The 13,264-nt window shown below is 38.9% G+C and overlaps 2 protein-coding genes across 3 annotated transcripts; one reads left to right on the forward strand and one right to left on the reverse strand.

Moving 5' to 3' along the window:
• The first annotated feature begins 474 nt into the window (after nucleotides 1-474).
• On the forward strand, nucleotides 475-4,656 carry LOC130549790 (uncharacterized). 2 transcript variants are annotated; one of them, XM_057327117.1, is made up of 7 exons: nucleotides 475-524; nucleotides 645-2,145; nucleotides 2,291-2,387; nucleotides 2,714-3,452; nucleotides 3,589-3,807; nucleotides 4,179-4,389; nucleotides 4,542-4,656. In XM_057327117.1, the coding sequence occupies exons 3-6, from the start codon at nucleotides 2,297-2,299 to the stop codon at nucleotides 4,381-4,383; spliced, it is 1,254 nt and encodes a 417-aa protein (XP_057183100.1). In that variant the 5' UTR covers nucleotides 475-524; nucleotides 645-2,145; nucleotides 2,291-2,296; the 3' UTR covers nucleotides 4,384-4,389; nucleotides 4,542-4,656. The 2 variants fall into 2 exon arrangements, with proteins under 2 accessions (XP_057183100.1, XP_057183101.1); XM_057327118.1 differs by lacking the exon at nucleotides 4,542-4,656 and having other exon boundaries at nucleotides 4,216-4,326.
• On the reverse strand, nucleotides 4,438-6,735 carry LOC130549791 (G2/M phase-specific E3 ubiquitin-protein ligase; the record flags this gene model as incomplete). The annotated part of the gene is made up of 8 exons (XM_057327120.1): nucleotides 4,438-4,674; nucleotides 4,751-4,965; nucleotides 5,056-5,228; nucleotides 5,616-5,794; nucleotides 5,891-6,201; nucleotides 6,296-6,382; nucleotides 6,473-6,533; nucleotides 6,711-6,735. Coding segments are annotated over 8 exons (1,287 nt in total), but the record flags the coding sequence as incomplete, so codon positions are not given.
• Between the last annotated feature and the right edge of the window lie 6,529 nt (nucleotides 6,736-13,264).

The following is a 13,264-nucleotide window of genomic DNA, read 5'->3' on the forward strand; positions in this document are numbered from 1 at the left end:
GTTCATGGGTGACAGCGGATGTATGTGAGCAGTGACGTGGGCCGGCACGGTGCTAGACCGGCCGCAGCATTATCAGCGTCCATAGTCGAATGAATAGTCCAAATCGGCTGCTACAGCGTAAACTTTAAGTTGAACAAGCTAGGCATCTTCTGACACATTTAATGTTCAAATAAAAAGGCAGACAAGCGAGTGCATTTCAGCAGCTGTATTGACTTGCAAACTCAGTAGCCCGGAACTGGGCAGACAAAAACAATCGACAGCCAATCACATCCCGTAACACTTACCTTATTAAAGTGTATTGCATAGTGTAAATGTCCGATAAATTGCATTAATACTCTCCTACACAGTATTATATTTATGTGTTAACAAGACATCGTAGTTCTACAATGCCACATTGTGGTCTGTTCTGCTTTTATTTTGAAAAGCGCCGTTTACTTCTTCTGATGTTTTTGTGACGCTAAACTTCCTGTTACTCTCTCTTCACAATGTGGTGCTCACGCATCGTCGGAGGAACGGTAAAACGTGTAAGCACATTAGTTATTTATCATGTTCATCCAGTTGAATGAACGGTTTACATTTACAAAAAGGTTTACATTGTGATTTACTTTATTATTTTTGTATTGTTCGTACCTGTCATTTCTAAGAGCTCCGAACTGTGAGGGTGTGTCGAGCTAGAGAGCATGCTAGCTGATGGTGGAAGCTCTTTGATTAGCGCCCTTGGAGAGCGAAATGAGGTATAAAATGTGGAGAGTGTGCTACTATCAGCTAAGATTTGTCTAAGGAAAATGAGAATGTCATTATTTCATTTGTTTATGAGTTAATTGAACATGTCATCAATATAAAAGCAATATATATATATTCTTTCTGTGAACAATTATAATGTATTGTATTGCATTTAATATTTCATTGTTATTAGTTGGTTAAAACGATTTATATTGGGTGCAAACATGATTAATAAGTGAGCATGAAATAATAAGTGAGCATGATTTATGTGTGAATTATTTGTGAAACTACAAGAAGCATTTTGTATTTCTTCTGTTTTTATTCTGTAGTTTTCACGGTGTTCATGGTTCTTATGGTGCATAGTGCTCGTTGAGAGGAATAAATAAACCGACACCCGTTTGAAACTCTCTGCGTCTTCATCAATAAATCCAAGGGGCCGTTACACATAGACCAAACCCCCATCACACACTTTGCCCAACTTCACTATCACATCTTTTTAGCTGTTCTCGGGATATGTAAATAATATATTAATAATGAGACACATGTATGTAAATGCAAATATACTGAAAGTTAAATATATACTTAAAAAGTTGTTTTTTATATAGGAGTACTTTTCTCTGTAATTAATATGCAAAATAATCTTGTTTTGGGTTGTTACAGGGTAAGTGATGCTTGTGTCCAATTCACGATACAATTCTAGCCTCAAGTAGCTTATTGCGTTTATAAAAATATCACACAATACAAATATTAATGCCAAAACTATGACGGCATTATAATGCCAAAAAGAAACGAGCGCACTGCTGATGCTGACTGCGCACAGCAAATAACTTCCGCGAGAGGACAACGGATATACACGCGAGTAAACGGGATCCCGCGAGCTCGTTTGAAACCTTCGCGCGCGCATGGCATCCAATGGCCATCTGGAGCACCGGGAGTTTTCCCGGTGGGCCACTGGCAAATGTGAGACGGCCCACTCAGTACAAAAATAAAAAACCATAATATTACATCTCTTTTCTATGCAAATGGATAAGTGCGTTGATCGTGCGGGCGCCGCCAACAGAAGAGCATGTTTGTACTTGCGAATGTACTGCCCTCCCTGGCTGTTGTGATTTCTGTGTTCCAGTGGTTTAATGCAGCAGCGGTAACAAGTACGGTGGCCCACTAGTGCAAATGACAAGGAAATTTAAAAAGCAAATATAAGTTCACAACACAACGGAATCGAGCCACAACACAACGGAATCGAGTCACAACACAACGGAATCGAGTCACAACACAACGGAATAAAGCCACAACACAACGGAATCGAGTCACAACACAACGGAAATGCTCCCGACCACTAGGGGGCATCAGCGCCGGGGATTTAACATTAATCAGTGCGCATGTAGAAGAGGCTGTTAAGTCGTTTGGAGGAGTTTTTACAACGTAAGTACATTCAACAGGTGTTTTTAATGTTAGTGTTGCTATATACTCGGATACAATTACGTATTATCCATGCATATTACCAAAATTGTTATGTACACTTTTCGTTCTTGTAATTGGATTTATCATTTTTATCATTGTCTTCTAGGCTGCAATGTTTTGTCCCTTTTGTGGAAACGAACTTGGGAATGCTATTGCCTTTTGTGGTTCTTGCGGTTCTAATGTCCAAATTTTGTCAGAGCACGGTATGATTATATATATATATATTTTTTTTTTCATATTTGGAACCGTAATTTACGTCATCATCATTAGGTATATTTGACTTAGTGCAGCGCTGCGCAGACCTATCGCCATATCATATTCATACGATGGATATACGTACCGCTGCATTAACTCGGACACACCTGTGGTTTTGTGAGGCAGGCGTTTTTACCATTTACAGTTGTAACACTAGTTTACTGTTTGAAAGTAATGTTTTGAACGCTTGGTTTTATCTTCAAAATAAATGTCATTAGGTCCTTCATTGTGTAAACATTTGTATATTTTTATCATTACTCTTTGTTGATGCCAGAGTCCCCAATCGAAGTTTCTGAAGAGGATCTTCTTCTCAAGTACTTTAGAGATGGACACACTTACAGTGTAATTTTGGATATTCTGGCATCAAAGCACAACCTCAAATATAGCCTTCGTACCCTGAAAAAAAAATTAAACAGACTATCATTGCACAGACGAAAAAGCTACACACCTTTGGACATTGTTCAGGCAGCAATTACTAAGGAGTTGGATGGTCCTGGACAGCATTATGGGTACCGCACAATGTGCCAAACACTACGTCAGAAATACAGTATTACAGTTAAAAGACAAGATGTAATGCGTATGACGGCTGATCTTGATCCTTTAGGAGTTGTACAACGATCAAGAAGAATGTTTGTAAGAAGGGTTTACCATTCTTTGGGGCCAAATCACACCTGGCACATTGATGGCTATGACAAATTAAAACCCTATGGTTTGGCCATAAGTGGCTGCATTGATGGATACTCTCGGAAAGTGATGTGGTTGGTCTGTGGAGCCAGCAATAACAACCCAGAAGTTATAGCTAATCATTACCTGCAGTGTGCCACTGAATTTGGGGTCATACCAAATCTTCTTCGCACAGACTGTGGCACTGAAAATGGAGTAATGGCTGCAATCCACTGCATTCTGAGATCAAACCACCAAGATGATCTTGCAGGGGCTGCAAGTCACGTGTATGGTTCATCAACTACCAACCAAAGAATTGAAAGCTGGTGGTCATATTTCAGAAAACAAAGGTACAGTATGGTCACACAGTCATTTAATATTTGTATCTTTTCAGTTTTGGCTTAACTTTCCACTTAAAAGACTTAAACATGTTCTTTACTTTATTCCCTAAAGCATGTTTATATTATTGTTGGTTTAATTATGCAGGACTCAGTTCTGGATGGATCTTTTGAATGACCTGAGAGGGAGACAACTTTTTAATGGCAGTCATGAGCACATATGCTTGGTGCGTTTTGTTTTTTTGGGCATGCTACAGAAGGAGCTTGATGAAACCAAAGAAATTTGGAACACACACACCATTAGGGCAGTTAAACAATCTCGCTGTCCTTCTGGGAAACCAGATGCAATGTACATTCTTCCACACAGGTTGGTGTACATTATGACTAGTATTATATATTAGTGTTTGTAATAGAATTGTTAAAGACACTAATACTCACCCTCATACTGTATTGTTTCAAAGCCATGATACTTTTTATGCAGAATGTTAGTTGCAGTCATTTACTGCGCTTTTTTTCTTCAAATTACTGTGAAACAGAACAAGTTCCTATTTATTTGTAAAACTGAGATTGCTACTCAACTGTGCTGCAGGGATAGAACAAAACAAATGCAAATACATGGTTAAATTCAAGATAACCTTTATTGCATACAAAATGCTGCACTTTGTATCAAATTTTGGTGCTGCACGTCAACTTGAACGATTAATATAATGTTAAAAAAAATTATGATTTACCCCAAAGGTTTAATGGAACAGATTGTGGATTCCCTATCTCACAGGACGACCTGGACCAGTTTCTGGCTGAACCCACTCGGAGTATGTGTGGAGATGACCAGCTTCAGGCAAACTTTAAAGATTTACATACACAAGGCAATTTGACTACACCTCTGAACTGGGAAACTGGTGTGGAAAATTACATAACCTTGAAGAACATGGCTGAAATTTAAAGTCGGGTAAGTTTTCAAACTTTCTTTAAACAAACAAACCAGTTACCATTACTACTCACTGCAATCCAAAACCAGGTGAGTTTTGTATGCCAAAGTCCATTGCATTTTTGAACGATTCGTAACTTTTGGACATTGGTAATTTGATTGTGTTGGTACAGGTACTGGAAATGGGATAGCTGGATGTCCTCTCAAAGCATAGTTTGGGTTGAGGGACAATTGTCGAAGGAGGCAGTGAATCCAGTCCTGTAGCAAACATCAGGATGTCCTGGAGGGAGAGTCCTGCTTCTTGTTCTAAAAAAACAGAAGCCATTAAACATTATGAACTATGTACATGTACAACAATAAAATGTGATGTTTAATTCTTTACCTCCTGTGTCAAGTAGATAGTCTCTCCAATATCCAAGTATTCTGGTTTCTTCTTGTCGCCTGGTGCTACCTACTTCACTGAGCTGAGCCTTTAAGATAGCCTCCAATGATTCAGGTGTGAGTTTCTCAACACCACAGCACATATATGGTTTGAATACAATTGGATGCTGCTCCAGGGCATTCATGACATCCAATGTCGAAAGCCCATCCCTAAATCTGGAAGACAAGCATTCAATGATTCAAAGTGACAGTATAGATGACAGTATAGATAGTGATAATATGCTCTCAAATTAACCACAATCATACCTCTGAATTGAGTACTGATTTCTGTATATTATGTACCACTGTATGAAATCCTTTACAATGTTCTGTTTGCCTTCTACACTTTGTGGATACTCAAAACATCCAGCAGTCTGCAGCAAGCTGGAATACTTATCAATGAGCTTGTGTAATTCATCTAATGATGCAGCACCTGATATCTGGGGTAAACTGAGTTTAAGGATTATTCCACCAAAAAAAGTTTTATTCACCCTCATGTGGTTGTAAATATGTATATGACTATTTCTTCTGTGGAACACAAAATATATTTTGAGAAATGTTTTAGTGGTTTTGTGTCCATACGGAAGATAAAGGGGCCAATGTTGTTTGTTCACCAAGAAAGTCATACAGGTTTGCAATGACATGAGTGAATAAGTGATGAAATTTTTTTCATTATTAAACTACACCCAAAAGGAGAAATTCAATAGAGATCTATTTTTAGAAAGCTAATACAAATGAGATACTTGTAAAACTGATAAACAGAAAATCTATTCAAATCAAAGTCAATTTACTTATTCACATTAAGCATAACTGAACATTGAATGTACCTCGAGCAAGGCTGTCTTCATGATCTCATCTGTTACATCTTCAATTGTTCCATCAAAGTCAATCCTCCCAGTAAGGTGATTGTACAGCATCTCTGAGAGGAAGCGAGGACCTGGACCACCATGAACTATAGAAACTGCGATCATCCGTCCAGCAAGAAAATATTCATCTTCTCTGGCAGCTGTAGTAAAAGAATTGTCTTTCCAATTAATAAAACAAGATAATTATCAATAGGGCAGGTAGAAAGTCGTATTAAAAGTAAAAGTCCACAATTCACCTGCACTGTTAAATGTGAGAAATCTCTGATTTTCTGGGCCTTCAAAGATCCTTCGGGTCCTTAAACAGTCCATTAAGAGGGTTAGAAACTCACGTTTTGGACCACCCGTGTCTACTGCATCTTCAGTTGTCCCTTCATCATCTGTGAATTTGACAAGCATGTCATGTGAGGGGTCATATGAGGCTCGTTTGAAACCACGAGCTGCTCCATCCCAAACATTAGCTCGATTTATGTTGAATCTGCTGCAAGATGTCTTTATGATCTTCAATGAGAGATCTGATAAAATGTCTGCAGCAGTTATTGCATCCGTTCTGTAAAACAAAAGGAGGTTTCAATTAAGTAAAACAATAATAATACAATTAAAACATACAAACATGATGTTAAGTGTAGAGAATAAATTACAACCTTTCCTCTTGAACATATGGTCTGCTCCCATCTGACTCTTCGGAATCACTTTCAATTACTATTGGTGCATACAAACGTGTGTAATTTCTGTAAAAAAAATAATTTAGAGAAATTTACGTTCATCAACTGCCTTTAATTGGGACCTATTATATATTTTTGGACTGACAATCAGCTCACGTGTAGCAATTTTGAGGGCCCGTGTGTGCTTTTGCATATTTGTTCTGTTTTCTCCTTCTTTCTAGTTAAAAAAAAAAAAAAGGGATATTAAAATTATCAACTACCACTAGCTGAGCAACTAAACATAGCAAGTGTTAGTGCATTTAGTAAACTTTTTTTTTTTTTACTTTAGGACAGTATAGCCTATAGTACATTTTACTTTTGTGGTAACACATTCCTTTGAAAAGTTTGAACTTACTTGGTCTAAAATTGGCTGAGAAAGATTAGGGGGTCTGGAAAATCATTGAATCGAACATCAGAATTGAATACATATTGTCTTAAAATCTCTAAACACTTTTCAATATGTTATAATAATGCCTGTCTGATGTGCTTTCTGCTTTTGGGGTGCTTGCTTCATCTGGACCATCCCAAACCTGGATACATAACACAAACATTATGTTAGAGTAAGTTTGAAGTAAATACTTATTAGGATGCATAAAATTAAATGTGTCTCACCTAAGTGTCACTCTCATAGTGTGGACTGTTAGAGGTAGATTTTATAATCACTTCACTGTCTTCACTTGAAGAATCTCCACTATCATCTCCAAAAACAACAGCAGCAGCAGTAGTTATGGGTCTTAGAAAAATTTGCTTTGATTTTAACAAATTTCTTGTATATATTGTGATAAATGTGTTGTCTTTGTGGGAATTACTAAAAGTAAAATTTGCTTACCATTGACTGAAAAGTCTTGAACTGTGCATATGAACAAAGTTATTCTTTGGTAAGCCTTCCCTAGTGCCTCTTTGTACAGTTGTATTCTGAAAGGTGTGTTTGTTCCTGGAATGTGTTTCACTTCTGCTCCATCGGGGTACAGCAACATATAGGGGCCCTCCTGCATGTCTTGATTAAAATCTTTTACTTTTTTTACAGCAGCTGTTAATAGTTGCTCTGAAGACCAATTAGGTTGAACATCAAGAGGCAGGGTCTTCCCTCTCACAGGCTTTAGTATACCATTATGTCTCCACATAACTCCAACATAAATCTACATATGAAAATAAAACAAACTGTCACAATAAAATGTAATTAATGTGGTAAGAGTGACTGTATAGAAAAGTAAATGTAACTTTTATAACATTTATTGCAACCCCATCAAAGTTTTAATCTGAGAGATAACATTTAACCTTAACTGGGAGTTTATCAATAATAGACTCATTTGAGATAAGCAAAATATGCTCAGAACCGGTTAGTTAGTGCCACATCACATTGGCTAAGAATGTCAGGGTTTTTTTCTTAACCCTAAGAAGTCGATTAACTATAGTAGTTTTTCGTGATATATGTAAAACATGCCTGTGAGAAATATATTCTCCCCATGACCATCTTAATGTAAAAGCAGTGGTATTTCAATTGCATCCAAGATGCATCAAAGAACGTGATCTCTGCCATTTGCTGCAAGACTTCTTACCTCACTGGAGCTGCCTGCTCTCGTCGGACTTTCAGGCAAATGTCAAATGATATCAATTTATGTAAAAGCTATAGCAAAACTGATAAAACTAAGAAAATACCTTTACAGTTTTCTTATCCTTCTTAGATGCCTGGCATTTCTTAGTAAAGAATGCTTTCCTCTCCTTCTCTTTCAAAACCCTGAACTTCATGAAGGAATCCAATGTACTTCTCCCTGTATTTCCTGCTTTAAACACAATGCCCAATCAAATCATATGAAATGCTCTAATGTAGCTCTCCTAGAAACTCTTCTGTTCTAAATAAAGGGTTCGATAGTAACAACCTCCCTTCTACCTTCGCTGGTGCTTGGCTGATTTTCATCAGGAACTTTGTTGGAAACATCCTTCAGAAATTTTACACTTTGGCCACATGCACTGCAAAATGCAGGACAACTTTCCACTGCAGCGCCACAAAATGGACAATACATTGTGATCTGTAAAGAAACACTTCAGGGAATAAGTAGCCTTTGCATTTTAAAGTTCACTGAGACTATGATCTTATGAAATAACCCCACATGAAAAAACACTAGTTTCCTATAGTATTCTATGATAAACTGTAATAAATTGTAGTATATATTATTAGTAATATAAATATACTATTGTATAGTATAGTATAAATACAGGTCTTGACATTAAGCATTGTCATGTGGTTGTCCTTCGGACAAGTTCATTTGTCATTCACTTGTCCGAGTACAAAAATTACTTCCCCAAAGATAAAAAAAAATGATATTTCATTTGAATTATAGTATAATGTAATCAATGTAATTGTTTCGGATTTAGATTGGTCAAGTTTGCTTCTAAGCATTTTAACTAGTGTCTGCTTTGGCCGCCTGAATTTGGTTATAGGTTCTCCGTGACTGCTATAAAACAAAGGCAAGCAGTAATTATTATTAGTATTAAGGCTGTAAGTTAACTTTTTTTGCACATAGCACTGGTGCTAGAGAGGTTTAAAGTTTGGTAGCACAGGCCAAACAGTAGTAGCACAAGTATAAATCGTCTGTTGTCATCATTAAAAAAAATTAATAGGCAGGTAACTGACAAAAGACATTAATGTTACATACAGATGGATAAATTATGGCCATATCATTTTTAGACTACCTAAATTTGCTTAAATTTTTCTGTGAAAATCTGTGTTTTTCCTTTTTTACTGTACAATAGTGGTATATTTGTCCATATAAATTAGTATACTATAGTATTTATTACTATAGTAAACTGCAGTAAAATTCTTAGATACTATAGTGTTTTTGAACTTTAGTATACAGTGTTTATCAATTTGCTACAAGGGCACTACAATTTTCAATAGCAAATACTATAGTACAGTACAGTATTTTTGTCTGAGTGTTAAATTTAATGGGACTTTTATTTTGACGGGTCTTCGGGACGCTTGAGTTTTTGGATTCCGCATCTAGTTACATGGATTCAGCGCGGTGCGCCATTGATTATTGTCACATACAAACAAGCACAACCACGACAAACGCACTTCACACAAATATGCAGCTCTGTCTAATGCACATATTCTTATTATTCTACATATATGTCGCAGTGTTGTTGTTTTTTTTTTCAAGTTACTTGTCCGGTCGGGCAAGTAAAATTCTCTCTCACTTGCCCATACAAAACATTCACTTGTCCCGGACAAGCGTTAATGTCGAGCCCTGTAAATAATAAATGCATTCTGTAGTGTTTACTGTAGTAAACTGTAGTTTTATTCAGTATTTACTATAGTACCAAAGAATTTGAATACATTTTACTACAGTAAATACTATACTAGACATTGTCAACTTTCAGCCAGTTTAGCTCCAACTCGGATCAAGCTCACCCGTCTGACTGTAGCTCTATTAATACGCACGTTCGACTTTATGCAGTGTTGCGCAAACCTATCTGCTCATGACATCAAAGTACTGCGAGATCGATTCTAAAGCATAGGGTAAGGGTTACTTACTCTCGCGTTAATTTGATTATGCTTACCGGTCTGCGCTGCATTCAGACGAACGCGCGTGGTTAGCTTGTTCAGTTGTGTTTCATCAGAGCTGAAGCTAAACCCTGCTGGAAAGTGAACCTTGCATAGCATTTTTCATGTGGGATGCTTAACAACACAAATCACAATGACTTCAATAAATCCAATTACAAGAACGGGTAGTGACGAATAGTGTACGTAACAATTTTGGAAATATGCATGGATAATACGTAATTGTATCCGAGTATATAGCAACACTAACATTAAAAACACCTGTTGAATGTACTTACGTTGTAAAAGACTTAACAGCCTCTTCTACATGCGCACTGATTAATGTTCAATCCCCGGCGCTGATGCCCCCTAGTGGTCGGGAGCATTTCCGTTGTGTTGTGACTCGATTCCGTTGTGTTGTGGCTTTATTCCGTTGTGTTGTGACTCGATTCCGTTGTGTTGTGACTCGATTCCGTTGTGTTGTGGCTCGATTCCGTTGTGTTGTGACTCGATTCCGTTGTGTTGTGGCTCGATTCCGTTGTGTTGTGAACTTATATTTGCTTTTTAAATTTCGTTGTCATTTGCACTAGTGGGCCACCGTAAACAAGTGCTCATCAATGTCAAAAGATTGAGCAATCAAATTAAATAAAGACCGTGTTCACAGAATTCCAGCCAATCAAATTACAGAGACCACGCAGAATACAGCAGAAGAAAGAACTTTCTTTAAAGAAGACAGAACTTTAAACCAATTAAATTGAAGGAGCCAGAACTTACTATCGGTAGGCGGGTGCTTAACATGCACTCCAATGCGGGGAGTTCTAATGATGACCGTGTAGTGAGATGTAAGAAGGAAAACATAACAAAGCCAACGGTTTTACAATAAAAATGTTAAATACAGAGATGCAAACTACTTAACTTTTGTGAGTTTTACTGTTGAAAACTTCGAAAAATGTAAAATGATTGGTGGCATAATTTAAGACGTGTGTTCGAGTTAACATGTCAAAAAACACACTGAAACAGATAAGATTATAGCATATGAGGCATAAGATATGACTGTGTGTATACACAGTAGTCCATTTTATTAGCATGGAAGAATTCAATAGACTGCAGATCTATCATCACAGGTAGTGAAATTACTTTTAATTTTTCTGTCAAATTTGCATTCAATGTATAGTTTTAAAAAGCTTATTAAGCTCTTTGTATTAAGCTTATAAGATACTTAAGCCCAAAGAGTGAATTTTTTCCCTTTTTAGGATTTATAAATCCTAAACACTAACTTTTTAAGACTAAATGTTGATTTTGGACTTTATAGCTGATGTAAAATAATATTTGTTAACAAAGTCTTGTCACACCATGTCATAGTCAGTTTAAATACATTATATTGTATTGCAATAAATACGTTTGTAATGAAGTCAGTAGTAAGGAAGGAAGAGGACGAGGTTGGCTGGACTGAGACTGGCTTTATTCAACAGAAACAGTCTCAAGTAATCAAAACATACACGGGTGATCCTTCAGCCGCACGATCCAATGCAAAACATAAAGCAGAGTCCCTTGATAGCTTCGTCAACGTGTAGTCCTTCGTGGCGACACTCGTACGTCCCGTGCTCAGTCCGTGTCTCTCTCAATGTGAATCGGCCGCGTGGTCTTTATATGCAGTCTCTCCGCGCCCTTACTGGAACGAGACACAGGTGTTGATAATTTGCATTTGCTCCACTTACTCACCGCTCGTCTCCCAGCTCTCTCTCCCGCTGCAGACCTCGCTGAAAAACGCCCCCCTCGCCACAACGTTATATTAAATTTACATGTTTAGGCAGGCTTTTATGTCGTTTTGATTTCTGTTTGTTGCTTAGACTGTACTGTGCTTTATTGTTTAATGTTTTATTGAGTTTGAAAGGTGGCATGAAAGGTCTTAAAAAACGTTTACATTTATGAATTACAGTGCTATAGAATGGTTTGTTTATCAGTGTGTTGTTGTGTTGTTATGTTGCGAGCTGGGTTTTGTAGGCCGCTCCTGCTGAAGAAGTCCTGGGCCTCATTTTACTCCCAGTCCGCCCCTGAATGTACGCGCAATACAAGCCCTCGCGCGCACATGACAACTATGCGCACAATTACAAGCCCTCTTTTTCGGTTGACCCTGTGTGTGGTCCCAATCGATCTAGGTGCCGAAGCACTAGGTCCCTGTGTGTACATAACAGATCTCACAAGTGTGTCAAATGAGCCAGTCGTCGAGATAGTTTAGTACCCGCACACCTCTCTCCCCGAGGGGAGCGAGGGCGGCTTCCACGATCTTCGTGAAGACTCGTGGGGACAGGGACAGACCGAAGGGGAGGACTCTGTACTAATATGCCTGACCCTCGAAAGCGAACCGTAGGAACGGGCGATGACGAGGGAGAATTGAGACATGAGAATAAGCGTCCTTCAGGTCGATTGCCATGAATCCATCTTGACATCTGATAGATGCCAGGATGCGCTTCTGCGTGAGCATCCTGAACGGCAGCTTGAGTAGGTGCCTGTTCAGGGTACGCAGATCTAGCGACCCCCGCTCTTTTGGGGACGATGAAGTACGGGCTGTAAAACCCGTTGAACATCTCGGCTAGAGGGACGAGCACGATCGCTTCCTCACCAGAGGGGTGGCGACCCACTCAGGATCTCCTCGTTCCGTCCAGGAGCCAGACATGGAGGTTCCAGAGGTCTAGCCTGTGATGCCATAACGTGCCCTTCCCCTTGGAAAGCAGGACCTTCGTCAGGGGAATCGGCCAGGGGGGAGCTGTCGTCAAGAGCATTAGCTCCGAGAACCAAGTCCGGTTGGGCCAGTATGGCGCAACTAGTACACTTGATGCTCCTCTTCCCTGACCTTGCACAGGGTCTGAGCAATGAGGCTCACTGGGGGAAAGACGTACTTCCACTTGTCCCACGGCCAGCTGTGCGCTAGAGCATCCGTGCCGAGGCAGGGAGTTCCTTAGCGGGCAATGGGTGGTGTTCAGGGAGGCGAAGGGGTCTACCTGAGCCCGCCCGGACTGTACCCAATGAGCTGGCTACGCAGGGGTGGAGTCGCCACTCTCAGCGAGGCGTCAACTGACGAGAGAGCACATCGGCTGTCTGGTTCAGGTCACCCTGGTCCAAACGATGAACATTCAACTATAAACTATTGTTTACTCTATCTTAAGCTATAATAAAGAAAAAAATATTAATAAACCCTAAAGTAAAATCAGGCTGTGAGGTAAAAAAATGACCGTTTAACTTTAAATGATGAGAGCGCGTGGCTCTTGGCTAGACGTGGCTGGAAGTTATTTATGCGCTGTCTGTGCAAGAATATGTCCGTCCAGTACTCTTCACAACAAAACTATGTTAGACTGGGTATGCGCGTG

Source organism: Triplophysa rosa, unplaced genomic scaffold (assembly GCF_024868665.1).
Source record: "Triplophysa rosa unplaced genomic scaffold, Trosa_1v2 scaffold175_ERROPOS51121, whole genome shotgun sequence".
NCBI lineage: Eukaryota > Metazoa > Chordata > Actinopteri > Cypriniformes > Nemacheilidae > Triplophysa > Triplophysa rosa.